The 23,112-nt window shown below is 36.9% G+C and overlaps 1 protein-coding gene across 1 annotated transcript in view; it reads right to left on the bottom strand.

Moving 5' to 3' along the window:
• Positions 1 to 23,112, bottom strand: part of DENND1B (DENN domain containing 1B) — a 161,123-nt gene that overhangs the window by 80,966 nt on the left and 57,045 nt on the right. Inside the window, exons 4-7 of the mRNA XM_075710021.1 lie at positions 20,380 to 20,429; positions 10,722 to 10,841; positions 2,221 to 2,290; positions 219 to 299 (exon numbers count right to left, since the gene is read on the bottom strand). Of these exons, the coding sequence (XP_075566136.1) occupies positions 219 to 299; positions 2,221 to 2,290; positions 10,722 to 10,841; positions 20,380 to 20,429 (321 nt within the window). The remainder of the gene's footprint in view (positions 1 to 218; positions 300 to 2,220; positions 2,291 to 10,721; positions 10,842 to 20,379; positions 20,430 to 23,112) is intronic.

Here is a 23,112-nt window from a genome sequence, read left to right on the forward strand (position 1 = left end):
TTTCTGCTTCTTTACGACTATGACTTTAAGAGAACAACATGAAACAGAGACAAACTCTATTCTGCATGGGGGGTGGGGGGGAAGGTTGTCCAAGACAGGTGATAATGGGAAGCAACATAAGTTTACTCTTTACAAAGGGTTGGATTTTTTTTTTTTTCAACCTTACCTACTATTTTATAGTCAGTAATAGGAGTAGGAGTTAAACAGAGAATACTTACCACACTTAAACTGACTAAAGCATTCGCCTTTGGCACAGGATGGCTATACAGTGATTTTAACAAATCACTTGAGTCATTTTCCTATAAGGAATATTTTTAAAAGGTAGTTAATTATTGTATGAAGACTGACTCATTACCATTTACTACACATCAAACTATATATTGACAAAGAGAGAGAGAGATATTTAATGAGAAAGACAATTGCAATTCACAGTGAAGTATTTAAATATTAAGTATAAAATTCAGGCCAACTTTCTATCTCAGAAGATGATTGTATCTCCAAGTTAAGTCAATCTCTTACATATTTCCCCATATACTCCTTAAATGAATCACGTTTTTTGCAAAAGAACATAGTGTTAACACGTCTAGCTGGTCTGTGCATCTTGGACATCATCTTCCTAAAACTGTTAGCCCTGATATTTGTCTATTCAAAGTCTTACTAAATACGCAGCTACACAGCTATATTGTATACTTTAAAAATGATTCATCAGAGCACATAAAACAGCTAATAAGTTTGGCTAAAAAGTACACGCAGCTATCAGCTTTAACTAGGATCACCCACCTTGATCTCTAGAAAAGACATTTACTTGGGAAAGAGATGCAGTGGCTGGAGATTTTGTTTGGGTTAGGGTTTTCATTCAGTTTACAGGTTTTGTTCATGGAGATTAAATTCTTTTTGTGGTCAAAGTAAAACCAAAAATATCAGTGACAAGCCAGGGCCAGCTTTTAAACATATTGTTTGAGTTTGCAGGAAGCTTCTGCCTCTCCCTGCAAGAATGATGATTTTACTGGATCTCATACTAGTAAACAAGACTTTGGGTCTAGCTCTTGGTTAGACAAACAGTGCCTGGGCCTGGAGGGAGCCGTGTCCTCTAACAGCCTCCTCAGCAGCAGGTATGGCACTAGGCAACACAACAAAATACTTCCGTACGCTGCTAAAACTTTCTGACCCATCGCAACAGTTTTCTCAGCATATAGGACAACAAACTTACAACCCAGCAACTTAAATTGGTTGTAGTAACAGCTGCAATGCCAGAACCAGCGATCAGGAAACAAAGGAGAGGACAATGCCTACCGCTCTGTCAAATACAACCTGAATAACAATTTTTACTATTACAGTGAAATCGGGGCCAAACCCAAAGTCTCATTACACCCTTTATAAGACTTACCTGTATTCCACACTTTATTTAAACACAGCTAACACCAAACTTTCCTACTGCATTTTCTTTTTACATAAAGCATCATTATTCTCTATAGTCCATTTACTATAATGCAAAATAATTGCTTATTCTATAGTTCATATATTCTTGAAATGTCAGCTTTTCCAGCCCACAGCATATGGCTGACTACTGATGCTTTTTTTTTTTTTTTTTTTTAATTACAATCTAGTACACTAATATAGTTAAAGCAGAAAGGTATAGCTTTAATGTTGTCAGTAAAGACAGATGCCAGTATTCCTGCGTAATCCTGGAATACGTCTAATTGCTCATGAATATGCAAACTAATCTATCATGATTCTTCACCAAAAGCTGCAAGTAATTTTGTCTTGCTAGTTGAGATGACAGAATTGCGAGAGGTAGTTTTTAGTTAATATCAAGGGTGAAACAGTACATCATACTTTATGCAGTTCTGAAAACAAGTGTTTGTAACTGATAATCAGATAGTTCCAGAGATCTACAGTTTACAATCAATACGTCATACAGATCTCCAGTGATGTGACACTTTGCTCACACTTCACCCAGGACTTGTTTATGCTAAGACTGACACTTTATAAAGGTATATTCTCGGCAGCTTTTTAAGATTAATGTGGGATTCATGTGACAGTGGCAGCTGTACGTTCAGATTCTTTGAATTTCAATATGATGAATGTAAAAAATTGCTTCTAAATTGTACTAAAACTTTAAACTTTTAAACAGTATAGAATTACTTTACACCACTTCAAATGGTGACTGTTATTACAAGGAAAATATTTTGCACAAAGAAACAGAATACCTAAAATTACCTGTTCTTTAGCCAAATAATCTGCCAGGGTATTCAGGAGCTTGTAGTATACCTCAAACCATGGTAGGTAACTAAAAGAGGAGGGGAAAAAGCATTTTAATGAAATATCAATGTATTTTTTTCCAGCACTTACTGGAATACTACTATGATTAATCTGACTTGCACATTTTTATAACATTTCTACATATAAATAAAATGCATATAAAACTTTTCCCCACAAATTTAATGGTACATCACTGATAGATAGTAGGAAAGCTACATTTCTTTATGCTGGACGCCCGCTTGAAGTTCCATAAAGCATAGATTAGCTCACAATACTTTAACTTCTCATTATTTTAAAAGGCACCAAAAATAATTTTAAACATTGCCAAATCACATTCCCTTATCTTTAATTGTTACGACTTTCAGTAGTTATGTTATTTGCAATTTTGAAATTCTACGTCCTGTTGTACCTGGTGGACTGCCAGAACTGCTGCTTCCCTGGAAAATGAAAAACAATTTTACCTGGGCAGACCAGGTACCCTGTATTTGACAAGTGGTACAATGCTATGCAATAGTATAGAAGTTACATTATATGCAAGAACATTGGTCTCCCTATAAAGTAATTTCTATAGAAAGAATTAGCTTCTAAAAATAAGAGAGCGTTCACCAGTATTGTAAACACTCAGCACATTAATATGTGAATACTTAATAAACTTTTAACACAAGTCTGCAGCCCATATGTGTGCAATACTCTCAGTGAGTTAAACAGAATCCAAGATAAATAAGACATAACTGAAGAGCATGAGAAGAGGAACTCAAACACAGTGGCAAAAGTTCCATTTGTTTGTCATCTATTTACAGAACAGTTACCTTTAACAGTGACATCATCAGTGACTGCATGCTACAGAACTTTCCATAATCACTATTTAGGCCTATGATACAGATGTAAGAAGTCCGGTAAACTAAGTAGGACCTGTATAAATTACTCATTATTTACAAATTAAACACCTTCTAATGTCTGTTAGAATTTTATCACAAAGAACATTACTAAAATGGTAATAGTATGGTTAATATTAGTTGTTTGAAATTGGAAGGTGGGCTGGGAAGGTAACAAAGCCTGAAATGTTTTTACTACGTTTCATACCCATATGTAATAATACAACACACTTTGTTATTCAGTGCAGTGTAAATCCATGGACATACTTCCAATGCATTTCTTAAAAGCTTTAGGGCGTACTGCGGACAGACCTTAAAATTTCACATTTATACTTTTCAGGAAACATGCTAACTACAACTGAAAAAGCCCAGTATGCAGAACCTAAATGTTTTCCTGATAGGAAAAGGAAACCTGTTAGGAGAAACCCTGGCTGGTAGAGAAGCCAAGTCTACTTTTGTGCGGCGAGTCCAGGGTTATGTTTTCTTTGCAACACCTCTGTTCCCAGTACGCAGCTGGCAAGGCTTTAGAAACAGATCCCAATTCTTAGGGCAAAGAAAGAGAACAGCAGAAATCTGAACATAGTTAGAGTTATGCATTTTCTAGCAATCTTACTTTGCTATCCTTATAAATGCTTAACTGCTGATTCCTAACAAAACCCACAAAAAACCACCATGAATTTACTCTTGCCAAGCCAAAGAGACACAGAGGCAATGATTTCTTTTAGAGTCACTGTATTAATATCTTTATCACACTTTACCATACACTGTACTGGCTATTAATCAAAACTACATGAGCCTTTTAATGCTCACAGACATTTTTAATGCTTGGTATTGTTGACAGTAGTTAAAGTGTGACATTATTGCATTTGCTTTTCAATATATTCTTATATAATCGTAAAATTTACTTCATTGCAACTGTGTAAGGCCACTCACTGCTTACGGGCATGAATGCTACATGCCCTTGTAAAACACCCATCATAACAGCACTTAAAACATCTGATCTTTGAGTTTTCTTCCACCTAGCACTCCTGTTCTATTACCTTCTGAAATCGTGTTAACCTGGTTTTACATGTTGCTGAAATGCACACAGTTAGGCAAACAAAATTGTTCACCACAGCATTCAGAGTACCTGCAAATGTCAGAGCTATTGAACAGTTTTACCAGCCTAGAATTACAGCAGGGACTGGAACACTGCTCTAGCATTTTGTCCAAGTCAAGGTACAAGTCAGGTATAAATTGCAAAGTATTTTTATATCACTGGACACACAAATGGATTAGATGATCTAAAAGCTTTCTGGTCTTTTGCTATCACCTCTGCATTAGTAGTGTACATCACCCCAGTGTATTTTGCTGTAGAATACTCTAAAATCTTATCTGATCATTCATTTTTTATAATGAACACTTATGAACAGCAGTCTATAAAAATAAATGCTATTCCAATAAAATATTAACCATATTTCTTTCTTGTATCTCTGATCTCAACTCCCCTCTTACTGTGAAAAGAAAAATTAAATGCAATTTTTAAGTCTATACACAAAAAGGTCAAATTCATTATTTGAAATTAATGAATCCTAGCAGAAAGCCAAGGGAGATTTTTCTTTCATACGGCAAGGCATGCTGACCAGAGTACTCATACAAGAATTTCTTCCCTTAGCAAGATCAGGTTGATGATACACTTCCATGTCTTCATGTAACAAAACCGCAAAGAAAAACATCATAAAAACAGACTACTTAATCATAGATAAAAATGCCAGTTTCCCTTCTGAGCTGAAAGACTGGAAAAATAATTGCTTTAAGCTTTATAACCACAGACATGAGGTTCATATAATTTCAACATGCCTCTTAAACCTGAAAAATTAAGGAAATCAAAATAAGCACTCCATCACATTATATGGCATGAAACCAAAGGCCACCAAGACCTGTCCTCTGTTTCGTTTCCACATTATCTTCAAAAGCACAGTATAATTGCAAAAGTTTTTGTCAATATTTTTAATTATACTGTTCTTACTGCAACAAAATATTACAAAGATCTATTGGAAAGCAAAAATGTTCCCTTTACATTTTTCATTAATGTATTTGCTAATTGCTATTAATTCAGTATAAGAAAGAATTGTTACATTTGTTATTTTCATAAACAACAAAGTGCATTTGCACACGTGCATATACAATGCATCTCTGCATTCAAAAGTAAACATAAACACAGGCTGTGTTTGTTCATAATAAGGAGAGCTATCAGGTGATATTTTAGATTCTCAATTCAAAGAGTAAGTACAAGCTGTTTTTACTTTGTAACATCCTCAGGGCTGTCAAGCAACATTTTTGTCCTCTTATATCACAGGCTGGTTTTGCAAGCACATGTGTTAATAATCCTATTAATTTATTTGGACTACTCTAGTAAACAGATTTATTCATAGATGAACATTCCCATTATACAGGCTTTACATCTTTATACAGTACACTGTATTGTATAAAGCACTGTATATGGCACTTGTGCATGTGACAGCTAAAAACCAGAAACATTACAGGTAAAAGAATCTTAGCTTGTCCTGTTAGCAAATCTTGCAAAATTATTTAATCTTTGCTTAGCACAGAAGAACTAGTCTATGTACAGAAAAGTCATCCAGCACACAAATGTCCATCGACAACTGCTAGGCTGGGTTACAGTTTTTTTCAAGTCAGTACAGAAATGCACTGTCTGCAAAAAATAGCTTTGAAATGGCTGAATTTAACAGAGAAGACCTGTAATATATTACTCCTAACTCAAAACTGTCACACTAAGATGTACCTTAACAACAGATAAAATCAAAATGAAGTCCATTACTGGAAAGACCTTACCATAATACTTGTATTCATAAAATTATTTATGAGCAGTGCATTTCATAATTAATTAGCTGTCTTACGAAAACGTCAAAAGGTTATCAATGAAGACCCTTCACAGTAGATAAAACAGAAGAAAAACAGGGCTTTAATTTTCAATTTTAATGTATTTAGAAGCATAAACTTCTAATAAAAATAATATAGGTTCTTAAACTATGAAACTATTATTGGTTTCTTGTTTATTTTTCTTCAATTGTACACATTGTCTTTGCATTCCTCATGTTACAGTCAACAAACATACAAGACAAACATACATCAACCTCCAACAACATAGAGCAATTTCTCTAAAGTTGCCACAAAACATTGTTCCCATAATAAAGAAAAACATCAAAACTTATGCAATTTTAGTTTAATAGATATGTATTCCCTGGTTGAGAATACAGTGGCCTTTATATAAAAATACAGCCACTGCTGGTCACGAAAGCAAGAGCCCAAGATATTTCATGGTTAATTAAAAACGTACTTAGCATTTTCTTTTAATCCAAATGAGCCACAAGGCAGGACCTCAGACTTTTATTCAAAGCCACGCATAACCCTTGTTGCCATAAGTAGACTGGTGCTTCTACTATAGCTCTGATAAAACTTTTACATTCATGAGTCAAAGGTTAAATAAAGGAGAGGAAATGTTTTCTGTCAAATAGTCAGGTAACCACTAACAGTCCTGAACTATCAGCAGGAATCTAACTTCTAGTAATCAAATAAAACTAAGGAAACTGCCTTTCCGTAGCTAAATGTCTAATGTCTAGGGGCTACTTTTCTGTCTGGAAAATTGACACAAAATGTGTAAAATTAAAACATTCTGCTTCTAAGGGATTTGCCTAAAGGAAGAGCGAGAAAGCTTCAAGCATGGTCTGAACTGAAGAACTACAAAGGCTTACCACATAAACCTGTCTTCCTTATTAGAGCATTTCATTTGGAAATGTAGGTGACAATTTTACAGTCATAAAATTAATGAAATCTAAGACTGAGCATTTTAATGATGCATTTTGTGTTCCTCTGGATACATAAGGTCAACCTCAGAGTCCATCAACAGTTTCAAGATTTTTAACAAAACAAATTTCAGTCAAATTATTTGCACTTTGTACTAAAACCATTCAGGTAATTCAAAAACAATTTCATGTAAACCCAGAAAGTATTATTCCTACTGCAAACAGCAATGATATTTAGAAACAATACCCAGAAGAATTAAGTCTCCTTCTATTATTCAAAAGTGAACATTGACGTTTCTACTGTGCCACTTCAAATCTCAACTGGCAAAATTATTATTTAAATTAAAATATAAAAAGTAAAACTAGAAAAAAAGATCCAGTATAGTATACGAGCACAACAAGGTATATTACAATATTCCTACTGTGGTACCCCTCGTTCTTACGGGACTGCATTAGCTCAACAGTTTGTGGAGAGGGAGGAGGTGACACAGCAGGATTCACACCGAGAGCTTCACAAAGCAGCTGTGCAGGTTAAAATAAAAACCAAAACAAAACAAAACTTGCAAAAGAATAACACACAACTTCTGGAGAATAATCCAAGTTTTATTTTCTCATCTTACTATGGTTTTGCACTTACTTGCTCTCTTAATTTGGCCACTGCAGTCAAGTTCTGCATGTTCATTTTAGACAATACTGTATCACAATTAAGTTCTCCAAACAAAAACGCCTGAGATAGCTACCTTTGGGGATTTTTTTATTTCACTGTATAAACATACAGAGAACTCGAACAAAACATTCTGATTTGGGAGAAAATTCTGTTTACACAATTCATGCACACGTGTATATAAGACATAAAAAACCCACAGAATTTTATATGTACAAGTATATTTTCTGTTTCAAACTATCCAGTTTAAAGCAGGACCATGTGGCTGCAAATTCAGAGATGATTTCCCTTAATTAGTGTTTCAGATGAAGAATGAATTATAGAGAGAAGCCCCATAAACTACAAGACTTTAATCTTAGAAGCAGCTTTAGGTTGTTGGTGTACAACCTGAGGACGAACAGCCTTTTCTTCAGTTTTCAGTTAAGAAGCCCATTCAGCAGTTCAAATCTTATCTCTTTAGTTGTCCTGGTACAGGTTAACACATGGCCTGGTACCATCCACAAAAGACATTCACAAGAGAAAAGTTGTGTCCTGTTCCCACTCATCAGCCTATGCAAATTTCTATAGTATTTCCTTCTCATCACTTTGACTGGCTTGTTCCTGATCTTCTTTTCAGAGATTCTTACTTAGATTTTAGTTATTTCTGACCATTTCATTTAGTTAATTTTTCTGTATTTGACTATCTCTAGTTGTCTTTAAGCCCCAGTCAACAATCTGAATATATTCCTCGTTTGAGGCGATATACATGTATGTGCATAAGTAGATGTGTAGTTAGACATGGTATTTACGTACACCTGCATTTGTGTGTTTATATAAAGGTATATGACTATTGTGTACATATCTGTGACAGACAAGTAGTTTGACTTGCTCATACATCAGAGTCATCATGTGTATATACACACAGTGAATTAAATTTATGCTATTTTGATATATGGAAGAAAGCAAGTGTGAACATGCATACACACTCTTTATATATATAAAGACAGCATTTGTTTGTTAAGATTTCTTTGATTTTGGTTAATTTAAGATTAACAAGCATGTACAAGGGAAAGCCAGATAAAATGCCAAAAGAAATCTGCTAGTGAGTCTTCTTTCACTTGGTCACTTTCAACGAATCTTGGATTCAGAGCAGAAACCAGACTGGATACTAAAACACTTTGGATGGAAATACTGATGCATTCTTTCTGTCTGAGCTAAAAACAACAAACACACAAATTGGAGAGAAATGGACTACCAAGCTACAAGTACGATGCTATAAAGCTAGTGTTGTTAAGCATTCAGCTATGCATTGTAAATTTGAAATTGTCAGAATAAAAGCTATAAAGGCAATGCTTTGATTACGGTTTGGTGAAAAATTATAGCTTGCCACTTTTCATTTTCCTAGTTATTTCTACCAAGTAACAGACTAATCTTTAGCTGATGTATGTCTGTGGGGAAATGTTAAAAGAAATACCCAAGTTTACACCAGCTGAGAATTTGCTTCCTTCGCTTTGCAGCACTACATACGGTATTTAAATGTGCATACTTGAGTGTGCATAACTGATTAAACATTTGTTACAACAGTATTAGAAACCAGCCAGCCAATGTTAGGAGTACAAGCAAAAAATTTTGGTTTTAGCTTGATGAAGGAAGAAAAGGTTAAGTCAGAGAAAAGAGCTAAAAGCATACACATACATTCTCTCTCTGGGCCCTAACAAGATACACTGACAAAAGGTATCACAGAGAAAAGGGTTAAGTATTATACACTCCAGTTAAGTATTATACACTCCAAAATCCTAAAAATTAAATCTTTCTGAAGTATTATTAAAAACCTATTGTCAGGATCACAGAAAGTCAAATTAATTTCCAGAATAAAATCTTTTCCTTTTGCTATTTTCATTATATGGTAGTAATTATTATTTCTTGCAACATTTATAGCAAATACTTATTTTTAAATTACCCTTATTTTTAAATTACCTGCCCAAAAACATCCAGTGTACTGGCTCTCAACATTAGTTTGGAATCTGTTTAAAAGCTCACAAAAGACTTGATGTGATATTTCCAATAATTTTAGCACTAGTCTACAAGTTTCTCTATTGTCTGGTCTTTTTTTCCCCTCTGCGTGTTCTTTTACTGATACTCTTTTACAAGTCGATGTTGGGTTTGTCTCCCTAACTCATGGGGTCTATCCTAATGACATCTTCCACAACTGCCCGACTTCCACGTTGTCCAAATACTTGATATTCTGCTTTTCTCCATAAGCTCCCTAGCTTACTCTCCAAAATTCTCCAAGTTGCCCCTCTGCTGCCAATGGGTTTGGCTCTTCGGCAGCACATGGCTCCTCTTTCACCTTGTGTTTGGGGATTCTCACTTTTAAAGCAATTAGACTTCAATCTTGTTGTTCTCATGTGCTACTGAACTGGATGTTCCCATTTCCTCTATGGACATTACAGGCTGCTAGGCTCTTAATTGAAGTGGCAAATTTGCCTTTTAATTAAAGCACTCTGCCTTTTAATTAATTTCATTAAAAGCATTTTAGGACAGCTAAGCAATCGTTTTTTTCATTACCAAAACAATTACCTTACATGAGAAGAAAGAGAAAGCAGAGGGAGAAACAAAGTATTTCACTGGGGTCAATTTCTCCATCATCAGTATCTCTTCTGCAACAAAGCAGCATGCTCTTTATTGAGAATTATCTGGGTCTGGCATTTCTTATATCTGATATAGTCTGGCCAAAGAACATGGAAGATACCCCCAAAAAAATCATATTTCCAGGGAGAGGAATACAGGATAATGTGCTTTGTTGTTAAATTGACCGGATACTCACCAAAGATCTCATTAGAAAGTAAAAATATCCACATAATATTCAAAGCCTCTAAAGCCACAGTGTATTGTTCTCTGCTTTTAAGCAGAGATTTCATGTTATTTGAATAGAATTATTTAGCCTCACACAAGAATACCATCACATGGGGCTTGGGACCACTTTTCATGTGAAACCAATGGTAAGACTGTCGTAGAGAAATGATACCCTGATAGAGAAGTATAACACATTATCAGAGGATTTGCAAAAGATAATTTTTTCGTATATTTTTCTCATATCGACTCCTTGACTCAATTTTTCTTATACCAGCTTACCTTAGAATACAGAGGCAGACCTTGCCTCCTGACGTCAAACGGCAAAATCCGAACCTTTGCTTACTTTCAATGTCGGTGAGCACGAAGGTAAAATGCTGTCCTACTTGGTTTTGGGACACCCTGAAAAATTAGATACAGAGCATAAAACCATGGAATCACATAAGAGACAAGCATTTAAGTCGCTAGTCTCAAGCATTTTCATGCTCAAGCCCCACTAATCCTTCTCTCCCTTCCCACCCTCCAGGCTGCCTCCCGCACCCCGCTCCCTTCCCTCGGCACAGAAGAGCCCAGGTCCTTCCTTCAGCCGTGCCTCCGGCTGCCACCTCGGCCCCGTGCTCCAGCTGCCATGCTCCAGCCTGAATGGACAGGGCATTTCACAAGCTCTTTTCCTAAGTAAGGTCTAAGCAGAACCAGTACAAGCCTGCCACAGCTTGTTGGCTCTGAGCACACCTCAACAGTGGAAAATCGTAACCAAAACAAAGGTTTAAAATTCTACAAATAGTTTATTAAATATCATAATACAGTCCTGGCTTAAGACAGACGTTAGAAAACTAGCTTTGGGGTTTTTTTTTTTCCCCTTCACCATAGCTTCGTTGATTAAATGTGTAGCCTTCCGACACACCCACACACATTGTCCTCCCTTTTTTGCACTACACGGTGCCCAAAAAGCAACTTTTTGCTAAGTTCCTTTTCCAGTGCAAATGTGTTTGGTTCTGGAAATGCAAAAGCCAGAAAATAATCAAGAACAAATAGCACGAGAGCTAAAATAATAACAACATCTTCAAGACTGTATCAAAAGATGTACCCACTTGAGATAGAATACATTTACACAAAATTTCCCTGCCTGATGTTCCAACTCCTCTCATCCCCAAAGTCTGCTCAGCCAGCGTTCCCTCAGCAGTGCAGGCTAATCTGTTTTGTTCTCAGTTTCTACCTCCCCTCCAGTGTCACACCTCTGACTCCTTGTACTCATCTCCAGGTCCCAGTCCCAACCTCCATTCCTGACCCCTCACTTTCTGCTTGACAGTATGAACCTTTTCCCAATTCCTTTTTAAGAAGAAACGGCATCTTCACTGCCATGACGTGTCTCATCTCCCTTACACTTTCAAGCCAGGCACCTTTCTCTCTTGTGCAATTTGTCAGCTTCAGACAGAGGATCACTGAGAGCATGGGACAGACCTGCTTTTCAGTGTGGCCAAACTTCGGTGATCTTCATAGAAATTGCAAAATATATTCAATGTAAGCATTTTAGAACACCAATAAACTGTACGTGAAGTTCACTCACAGCAATACATATTGCATTTTTCCAAAATCTCCCAAAGAGAATCAGCTTTAGGTAGACTTGGCATTTTCAGCCAGGAGAGGTAATGTGTGGCATAGAATGGTTTGGGTTGGAAGGGACCTTTAAAGATTTAATTAAAACCAAATGAAAACAAAGTTATGACAGGTAGTGCATGGAAATTTGAAAATGTAAAATGTAGCAGTTCTGCCTGTAATTCTATTGTCCGCTGTTCTCTTCCCATTCTTACATGATCTTCTACAGCAGAATACCTAAGCACCTGCTCGTAAGCGCTACAATTATCATGTATCATGTGTGGTTCATTCTTAGATGCCAAGCTGAAAATGAAATCCTGCAGAAGCTGAGAACCATTGCAGAACTCAGTCGTACAATCTAAGAGCACAAAATATTTTTTTAATTTGTCCCTTGCAATATGGGTTGGGTTTTTTTGTTGTGGCTTGGGGTTTTTTTTGGTTTTTGTTTTTTTAAATCTTCACCAAAATAAAATATAAAAATTTTCGCCTAGGAAGGAAGTAGAAGATGATCAAAGGGCAAGAGAAGTTACATGGGGCACATGCATATCCCACTGCTTAACATGTGCATGACAAAAGCTTAAAGATTATTTAAGTGATACCGCTACCCAGACTGCAGTCTCCCAGTCATTTCAATTTGGTCTAGTCCCTCGTGAACACCCAGTGACTAGGCTGAAACAAAAGCCTGTGCTGAGCATATACAACATCACAAGATACCTCTAGTCCAATATAATCACTGGAAACCCATGATAATTAATGGACTTTTTTTAGTTAGGTAATCCAACTCAAATCATTAAGACAAGCGTTTTCCTCGCTTGTCTTCAATAGACTGGAACAACCTAGTGTGCTCTTTAAACACAGTAAATACTTAATGGCTTTCACTCAGTCCTTCATTTTTCAGGTTCTGCGTAGCTAGCATGCTGCCTGTATGTTATGCTTGATACAATAGAGGGCCATCAATAACAATGCGTTATTACTCCCCTGCCAATGATGCAATTTTCTATTTCACATCTTTGCATTTCCCCTCTTTATTCCTGAGAGCAGATCGCCATCAAAACCTGCAATATGGTTTCAGTATCCCTGCGCACACTGTGGCTGGGGGCTTTCACAGTAATTCAGCAGTAGCTGGTCAGTCAGCAGCACTGGTGACGCACCTCGGCTGCCTCATGCTCCCACGCCTGCTCTGCTCTGCTGTGTCCCACCATCAGGCTCGGCGCTTTCTGCAGCCACAACTGGCTTTTTATTATACCGCAAAACACCTGGCAGGGTTAGACTGGCATCTCTGTGCATCCATCTTAACCCAAAGAGATCATTAATAATTCACAAAAAGCAATTGTTAATAGATGCCTGTCTATGCAGGTGTTGCTTTTAATGTACTGTGTACATGTATGTCAGACAAATGACTGCTCCATTACTGTTTGAAAACAATTCCTTAGCCCAAAAAAACCTCACATCAGTAAGGATCTCTTCAGTTATTTGCCCCCTCCCTTCCCAAAACCTGAAGATGACATGGGAAAATAACCGGTATTGCAATTAAAGCATACGTAAACATGTCACTACAAAAGACCACACTAAAAGTGAGATTTACATTCTGATATTCTCCATTAAAAACAGCCAGCCAAGTTATGACAGTTCAGCAGGAGGCAATTCCAATGCCATCTCACCACGTCCAACTCAACGTCTTCCCTTTGCTTCTTCAAGAGAGGTAACTCCATGTTTAGACAGTCAGTGTAAAAGTGGCCCAGCTTGAAAACCGCTTCTCACAGAGTTTAGAAGGAGATGTAAGCAGCTTGTTACAGATTTTTGAACTGAGGAAAACTCTAAGGCTAAAACTGAATCTCCACAAAGAACCCAAAAGTTTGCATTTGGTCCCGTTTGCTTCAAAGGAACAGCTAACAGAAGCCAGTGACCATCCATCTGGACCGCGTTTTCTGATCAGTTTAAAATATTGAATTAATTCTGGGTTTCTAATTTGAAAACTCCACTGAAGGTCTGGGGGCAGCAAGGATGCCTTGTTTTTCACTCCTCTTCAGCAGAATTAAAACTGACTACATGTAAGCCTTACAGAAACAAACAAATGATTTCTGTATATCAATAGATAACCACATAAAACATTCAAAAAGTACTAGCACTACAGTTTTAACATATATATTGCATGGAACATCACATGGACAAATGTTGGCTATGAGACTTGGGGCCCGTGCCTCTTTGTTTCACTGCAGCACATTCAGGTTGTTCAGAAGTCAAGTCTCACCTTCAGAGGCAGGTAGTAGCTCCTGGCACGGCTACTGAACCACAGCAGTGATGCCTCTCAAGTTTGCCTTAACGTGAAAATCAACACAGGTAAAACGCAATCATTACGTTCCAGAATTCCCTACACAAAACGTCATCTAGACTTTCTATCGGAGCGCGGGATCAACTGGCCAAGCTTCAAAATTTTTCTGCAAAACGCTGGTCTGGTTGACTATTTGAAGAGAGAGTGATCTACTCACTTGTGTGGGGAGAGCAGGCACAAATCATTCCCAACCATTGCTGACCTTCTCCTCACTCATTCCTCTGCCTTGCTTTTGACTTACTTTCAACTCCTGCCCTGCATGCTTACATTTAATCTTAGTTTAACAGTAATAAATCACTAATAGCAAAGAATGTGTGTAAATACTTATTAACCCTGCAGACTATAATGCAGGGTTGTAGGGCTCTTTCAAGGTTTCAATGAAAGGGCTCTTTCAAGGTTATTACAGTTCACTATAGGAATAAAAGTAGTTTTTAAAATTTTCTAAGTACATATCTACACAATGCAGAAAAGGTTCTTTGAAGAGTCATTTTAATGATTTTTGTTTACACTGCAGCTATTGTTCAGGCCTCATTTTAAGGGCGCCTTGAGAGAACTGATTAAGGCAGGAATTAAATCTCTTCTTCGAATGAAAAACAGCATGTCTAATCATTAAATTTATCCCTTGTTCTCAATAAGAATTGCTCTTCTTCCAAATTAATGTTTAGGACACAGAAGATGTTTGAAATTATTTTTTCTTCAAATTTTAGGGATTTTTAAAGGTTTTTGAATTTCAGAAAGATTTTTCAGTGAGTTTCAAAAAATGAAAGACTTTAGTTTATGTAATTAAAGTATACAGTTCTGATTAAAGCTTTGGCAGCTGCTACCTAAACCTGAAAATTTCAAATGTATTTCATCTCCCAATCTGATGCTGAAAAGTAAACCCCTCCAGTCATTCACCCTAATTCTCCCCAGATCAGAGAATAGACTAGAAACTGTTTCACACAGGAATTTGAAAAACAGATGTTAAGGTAGTGGTACAAGCTGATGGAGAGACTGGATAACCCTAGGTTGGACCATCTCCTTCAACTAATTGCTATCCCCAAATCGAAGCTTCAGGGACTATTTTCTCCACTTCCAAGCCCACTCCATGATCCATGACTCCACAGCTCAGGCTCCCTGTTTGGAGGGCTCCTCTGCTCCAGCTGAGCTATCTGACTTGAGCTCTGCTTCCCAGAAACCCTAACCCCTTATGCATCAGAAAGAAAACGAACAAGAAGAAAACCACAGAGTTTGGCAGAAAACCAAAGAGACGAAAATGTAACAAAGCTACCACCAAATAAGGAAATTCCCACAAATAAAAAGCATAGTTAGCTTATAATTGGGGTTATGTTTTCAAAACAACAGAAGCATTAAAAGAAACCACAACTAGTTAGTAAAGAGTCTCACTGGGTGTATTTAAGTTGCAACACAAGCCTGCTCTGTCCAGAGGCCCTGGCCACTGTACCTCACCCAGGGTCTATCAGAGCACATCATGTCTCCCTCAGTATGCCCTTGCTTCCTCTCAGGCAGGTCCACTTCTGCACACACATGGAAACCAAATAACCCATATTCAAAACCAATAGTTACACTCTTCCACAGTGCACAGTTCATGCTGCAACCTGTCCTTACAAAGATTTCTCTCTTACACATACATTCGATATTACATATGCAAATACCGTAACACAATGAGATAAAGGATGGAAAGAACTCAATTGTATAAAACTACTGCTGCATTTGGAGTCCACAACCCATCTTGCAAACTGACTGGAATGACTGAAATGTACAGGAGATGTTATAGTTTATTTATCTTCACCTGTACAGCTTGAAATACGTTCTCAATTATTTACTCTTCATTCTCAACGATTTACTATGAAGGCAAACATTTTTGTGTAACGTATCTTATAGGTGCCTTTCACAAGATCTACAGATCCAGTGATCTCTCCAGCTATTGTTTCACACTTGTCTTGATCATAGCTGTGTTTCTGCACACAGACTTTTACCAGAAATACCAACAGAAACAGCATTAGCCAGGAACAGGAGAGTGAAAGTGATGTCACTCCTGCCATCATTACTCATTGAGCCTAATAGATTATGAGTTAAATAATATGCACAGTAATTCCCATACTTGAGCAATATTCTACTGCTAATGAGAAATCCTCTACAGCATCAGCAGTAGAGCCATTTCTTACACTCCAAAATACAACACTTCCGTGTGATCAGGTGAGTGCCATAGGGGAAATTAATGAGGTACATATCATTCTCTCCATGCTTATCCTACAGGCAGTCTCCAAAGTGTCTTAGCTAAAAAGCCACGTGTGCTACACATTCAGCAGAAGAAATGCGTCCTGAAAGGGAAAAGACAGAGGAAGGGAAGGAGAGAGGGGAAGTATTTAAGGTGGAGACAAATGAGAGAGATTCAAAGCACAGATTTGAAGGGTCAAGCATTGACATAGCACAACTTAGGACTGCATTTTAAATGAGGCCAAAAGAAACAAGAGGAGAAGTTGCATGCTCACTAGTCATCATCCAGCTAAATAACTAATGGATATAGAGATTAAGGTGTGGGCTCTCTGCAAAGTTCTACCTGACTTTTGGGCTGAGAGTGAAATATGGAAGACCGCTGGAGAAAGAAAAGTGAAAAAAAACATGCAGAATTTGCATAAAGGATTCAAGGAACTAAAGGGAGGACAAGGTGCTTTTTCTGATTTATTAGTATTAGATTAGCAAACGTTAAAAGGAAATGAAAATCCCTACATTCTCAAATGTTAAATCCTCCTATTCCATAGGAAAAGAAACAAAGAAAGGAATTCTGCAGCAGAGAAAAGGGAACTTATTCATAAATATCTACAACCAAACTGTTGGAATGTTATACAATTGTACCATTTATTAAGCCTAAAATCATTTATTCACAAAAAAGACATAGATTCTTGGAGCAAATGCTCAAGCACTTCTATGACGCAGTTCATTTCTTAACCCCTTCAAAATAAAATCTAAGCCATAACCAGCAGTAACAAAATTATGTGCTTGCTTTCAATAAAAAAATATATATAAAACTCAAAGTTTAAGTCATGGTCAAAACATTACACCATTGTGCCTTTTTTGGCTTGACTTTCAGTTTAAATTTAATGGGAGTTACCTATAGATTTTTAATCACCATTCACAGTATGTACTTTTGATAATTAGAATGAGTAGAGTACAGCTATTTATAGCATCTGCATAAAAGACAAAGTAAGTATGTCTGGTGAGATGATGTAAGAGGCATCAAATAGTTAGAACCAAATCTGGATCTCTGTCTACAATCACTATAGCGTAGTGAATAACACAAAATCAAATACATGTTCTCATTTCATTCACTTTTCAATTCATTCACTAATTAATACAGGTGAGGTAGAGGAAAACAGGTGACAACAATCTTACCACCATGCTTTAACTTTCCTGTTTCCATGATTTGAAGAATATAGATTTCCTACTTTAATGAGGTTTTTTTAGCTAGTTAACAGAAAAGACACTCCATTCCCTCCAACTCTGCCATACAGTAGGAACCCAGAAGCAATCTATGAAACAGAGTCACTTTTTTTTTATTCTAGGTATCTTGATCAGCAGCATCAGTGGATGTTATCACTTTTGCACTGGTGATTTCTAGCTCTTACTAGGATCAGACATTGCTTGAAGTGTTTTATATATGTGTAGTACACATAACACAGGTGGAGAAACTATGCTCTCTAAAGTACAGTGTGCTCAATGAAACAGATACTTTGTGTTTCACTTCAATCAAAGCTTTCTGTACAGAAATTGTCATTGAAACTGCCTGTAAAATGCTTGGGGTTATTAGGTGCATGGTCTATCATGATCCTCTATACAAGAAAAAAAAAAAATTTTTTTTTTTTTTTTAATATATATATACACACCAGACAAGTGAAAAGCACAGTTATGGCTAGACAAAAACTAAAATGCTCATCTTAAATGTCCATTGGAAAAAAGCCATATAAAAAGGAGCTACAGCTGTGTTTTTCTCAATACTTTATTAGTCTAAATTTCAAAACAAAAAATAAAACTGAGAAAGCAGAAAACAACTGAACAGTTTTCTTGAAAAAAAGTGATAATATATGTCTACCCTACAGAAAATGCCTGAACTGAGTAGAAACTGGTATATACACCGCACAGCCAGTAAGTTGTTCACACCAATAGCTCGCCAGTAAACAGCTGCCTGCTTTCTTGAATGAGTTTCCAGTATGACTGTCCTTTTCTGCACAATAGCTCTGCCTCTCCTCCTTGGCCATGCTCTTTCATACTCTCATGATGTCTCATTGCCTTTCGTTCTCCCAACAAATCCCTTAAAACTCACACAAGAAGCTGTGAGTGTGATGGCTGATTTTAAAGATACTACAGTACTGCCTGAGCAGTCAGCAGGCCAGACCAAACAGGCTGGTTTTGCTTGCATCAGTCTATCTCAGCTTCCAAAAACCTCTCCTTCCTCTGTCCAACTGCCAATTTTTATGAAATTTGTAGAAATTTTGCACCTTTAGAGCACTGCTTTACAGTCAAGGATGAGGCCAAGAGTCAAAAAGCATGTCTGGGGCGGGAAGGGCACAGGAGGGTATTAACAGACAAACATGGGTATTAACAGATGAACATCCCATAGCTTTTTCTTTTCTTTTTTTTTTCTTTCCCCCCCTTTGGATACTCAGCTAAAACACATACCTAGCTATGCTATAAATTCATGTATTCCCACAGTTTATTGATTAAGCTTACAAGCAACTAAGTGTCTTCTGAATGGTTCAACAGAAATAGTTAACGCAAGATGAATTATTTGAAAATAATCGTTTGCTGCCACTGATTATCTTCTTGCCACTGGATGGCAGCAACAGAACCTCACCTTTTTTTGTTATCCTCAAATTTTATTTCCATTATTCATTACCAATTTTAAACAGAATTCTGTACATATCTTAAGCACATTAAAGACTTTAATGCTTTAAAGCCAACACTAACAACTGTATTAGTTAAGTCATTAAAACAGCTTAAAGGACAGTGAGCTTAACCAGTTCAAAACCCAAACAACTTAATTAAATTCAACTATAAAAGACTAAATGAAGCTAGTTTACTTCAGGGAAGTTGTGTTTATGAAGATCTTTATTTTGCCAGGGTGTTTTCTGCAAAGCCTGTCTTCTCTCCTCTGTGCACACACCACCTTTTACTCCACAGATTGTAGCTTCTTGCATCTGATAGATGCTTCTCTTCTTTGAGTCTCCATCTACAACTGATGCCGATGTTGTTCTGAAACCGGCTCAGCCTGCACACTCTCTGGGTGTATATTTCATTAATTATGCAAATCAAGCTTCTAATTCATTCTTTGCTGATTTGGACAATACGAGTTTTCCAAACTGAGTGAGTACAATTGATTAAACTAATTACCATTAATCATTTTGACAAGCCTAAATAAATATTTTAATTAATAGAAATGTTTTATAGGAACAATTTAAATGACATGCAGCATTACATAGAAGCCACACTATAACTGATACCAGAAAGGTAAGGGCTAATTAATTATAAATAATGGTCCTGATTCTTCTCTAAGACAAATCAATTGCATATTCAGTTACTTCCATGCAATTAAAGTCTTAATTTCTTTGAACTCAAACAACATGTTTTCAGTACTGCTCGGTGAGTTTTTATATCCTGGTGCACCGTAACATTTTTTTATGATGCTCGCCATTTGCAGGAAACTGTGTTATATCCTTATATTAACACAGATGGTGTTTACAATTATACAGTTGTAACGGACAAAACTGGGAGCAGGAATGTAGCTCTGTCTTGAAAGAGATATCCCTAAAATTCTGTAAAGGTTGCATTTTGCTGTGATAATTTCCTACTAGTGATTTCATACTTGAACACAAAGGACATGTTCTTCTTATCTGCAGGTGCAAGTTTAGGGAGTACAATATCTTTTCCTTTTCTTTAAATCTTTCCGTGCAATTATGCTAAACATCATTTTCTAGGAAATATTTTTACATAAACGATAACTGTAACACATACCTTTCAATGTCAAAAGGAAAGCAGAACTTTGGAACGCTGTTCAGCACTTCCTGTAAATACAAGTAAAAGAAATAAAGTTCGAATTTTGAAAACGTTTTTATCTGTATTTGCTAGCAACTGCCCTACAGCTTGCTTTCAAAAAAAAAAAAAATGCATAACAAATAATAAATTCAAGCAATATATGATTGCAAAAAATACAGCACACGTTCCTGGACTGAAATAATTGATTATTAAAAAGGAATTAAGTTTGTGCTTTGGCAGATTGCAAAGACAATGCCATAGAAGCCCCAGGAGGGAAAGGCCTGGCCTGAAGGGTATTAACACCCTTCACATCCCCGCTGGGATTCCCTTCAACAAGGCCATATGGATTTTACAAGAAGCACCACACCATATGGGTAAGCCACGTCTGCTGCTACTTGTACCACAGACTAGCCACAGGGACTTCTGACAGATCCTGGCTCAAAAATACAAATGTTGTTTCAATTAAAATGCAGGCAGAGAAAAGGGAATGAAGTTGGCAGCAGAATGAATTACAGAGAGGTATAACAACTCTATACATGTTCTATAGTCAAATGCTGAAAATGATGGAAATCATCTGCTGGTCCAAAGGAGACATTTATATGATTAACCCTTTGGGTTTCACAAGCAAGTCTTACTATTCATAAAGGGAAGGCAGGCGGGGGGGGTGGGAATCCACCAGATCTGCATTTGTACCATAATATGAAAGGATAGTGTCACTCTTTCTTGCAGAATTTTATTTAAGAAGCTGTTTAGTGGCAAATAAAATGTGTTAATTAAAATATAAAAATGCTCTCAAACTAGACAACATTTTTCTTTAAAAAAAAAAAAAAAAAGTGAACTACCAGATCAGTTAGCAGCTAGTATTAAACAATGACCTTACAAGACCCCAGGAAAACAGGTTTTATTTCCTTGCTCCCAACTGGAAAACAAACCCTCTGTGAAATGCTTCAGCTAAGAAGAGACAGTCGACGTCAACACGGTCAGCAAAGCTACAGAATTCCCTTTCTGTAATAGGCCAACAGCAGCAGATATACTGCTGTATACACGAGTTATCCCACAAGGTGTGTGCTTTCAGAAAAATGCACATTGACTGCAAATTTCCAGAGCTGCACATGGGAGTTTAAGAACTTGATCTAAGATGTTAGCACTCTCCAGCCTGAACTCTCCGTTTACTGCATGTTGAACAGTCAACTCCCATTAGGGGAAATTATGTATTTAAATTCCTACACACCACAATGACTATTTACTTCAAACATCTGCCCGGCTCAGTGGATAGTGTAAAACATGAAGAACCCATGCAAGTTAATCAGCAAGGGACAAATAGTTCAGGAAAAAGATGACTCTGTATACAACATGCATACAATACACTAGTTGCAATATTTTAAAGGTATATGATGTGCCCCAGTAAATCGTCATACAGTACAAAATGGAAAAGTTAATTTTTCCAGAATTTCTAAGTCATACAAGACAGTTCAAGAAATCTTTGGAACTTTTACTTTGTCAGCACAGATAAAGGAGGATATGAAAGCCACATACTGTGTTTTGAGAAAGGTTATTAACTTAATTATGAACAACAGCAGTACATATAATATTCTCCAAAAGAAACTGCTCAAGCACCATCCTGACTGCTGTGAGTGGCCACTGTGGAAGCATGAGGAGCACAATACAAACAGAGCAGGTAAACATTTTCATTTCTGTAAGCAGGAAACAAGCATACATGATGCTGGTAGTAGTAATAATAAACTCTAACAAAAGAAAGCAAGCAGAACAAGCTAATCAAAACTTTTAACTCAGAAATTTCCTAAACATTTCCAAATAGTCTCTTACTTCAGGCTCATAAAGCTTGTTTTTCCCATTCCAAAGAAATAGTATTTTATACTCCATTTAAATTCTCTTTCCAAATCCGCACCTATTCTCACACTATAGGAGGATCCTCACTACCAAGGATTTTAATTGCTGCCTGGTGAGCTTAGCACTGACTCAGAATTGGGTATGGAAATGTATTCATTTATGTTCCCCATTGTATTCTCTCAGAATAAATTATCACACAAGAAAAAGAAAACAAAACCAAAAAAACCACCAAAGGTATTAGCTCAATATTTTGACTAAACAACCTGAAAATTATGGGTATGTTTTGCAGCATTTTCCAGGCTGAGTTGGAGGACAGCGTTTCCCCCAGCTCTGCTCCGTCCCTCCCCCAGCCAGCACACGTGCACACAACTTCTGCAGAGCAGCCTCAGCTCGCTTCCCAACTGGCAAGAGCATCCCTCAGGGGACAAGTCTTTAAACCTCCGCACTCTTTAAAATTCAACCAGCCAGCAGGTCTATAGACTGGTGTATAAACAGTATAGACAAAAAAAAAAAAAAAGAAAAAAAACCCTCTCTCAGCTTATGTCAGTGACAAAGCAGCTCAGCAGTTGACTGCTTCTCCCCTGACAGTGTAAGCCAGGTTTACACGGATCAATAGATGGAAGTCCTACCTAGCTTCCAGGGCTCAGTTTTCTCCCTTAATTACAGGTGCTATTCAGATTTTTAAAATGGAAGAAAACAAGTTGCCCCCAAAATGCTCCTAGGCAAATTTAAAATGCAAATGGCATTATATATACATTCACATACACAGTCACTATTTGTGTACAATTACAGTTGATACTTTCAGTAACCTCTCTATGAATAAAATTTGAGCTCTGTCTCCTAATGGGTCATCATTTTCAA

This window comes from Pelecanus crispus, chromosome 5, assembly GCF_030463565.1.
Source record: "Pelecanus crispus isolate bPelCri1 chromosome 5, bPelCri1.pri, whole genome shotgun sequence".
Lineage (NCBI taxonomy): Eukaryota > Metazoa > Chordata > Aves > Pelecaniformes > Pelecanidae > Pelecanus > Pelecanus crispus.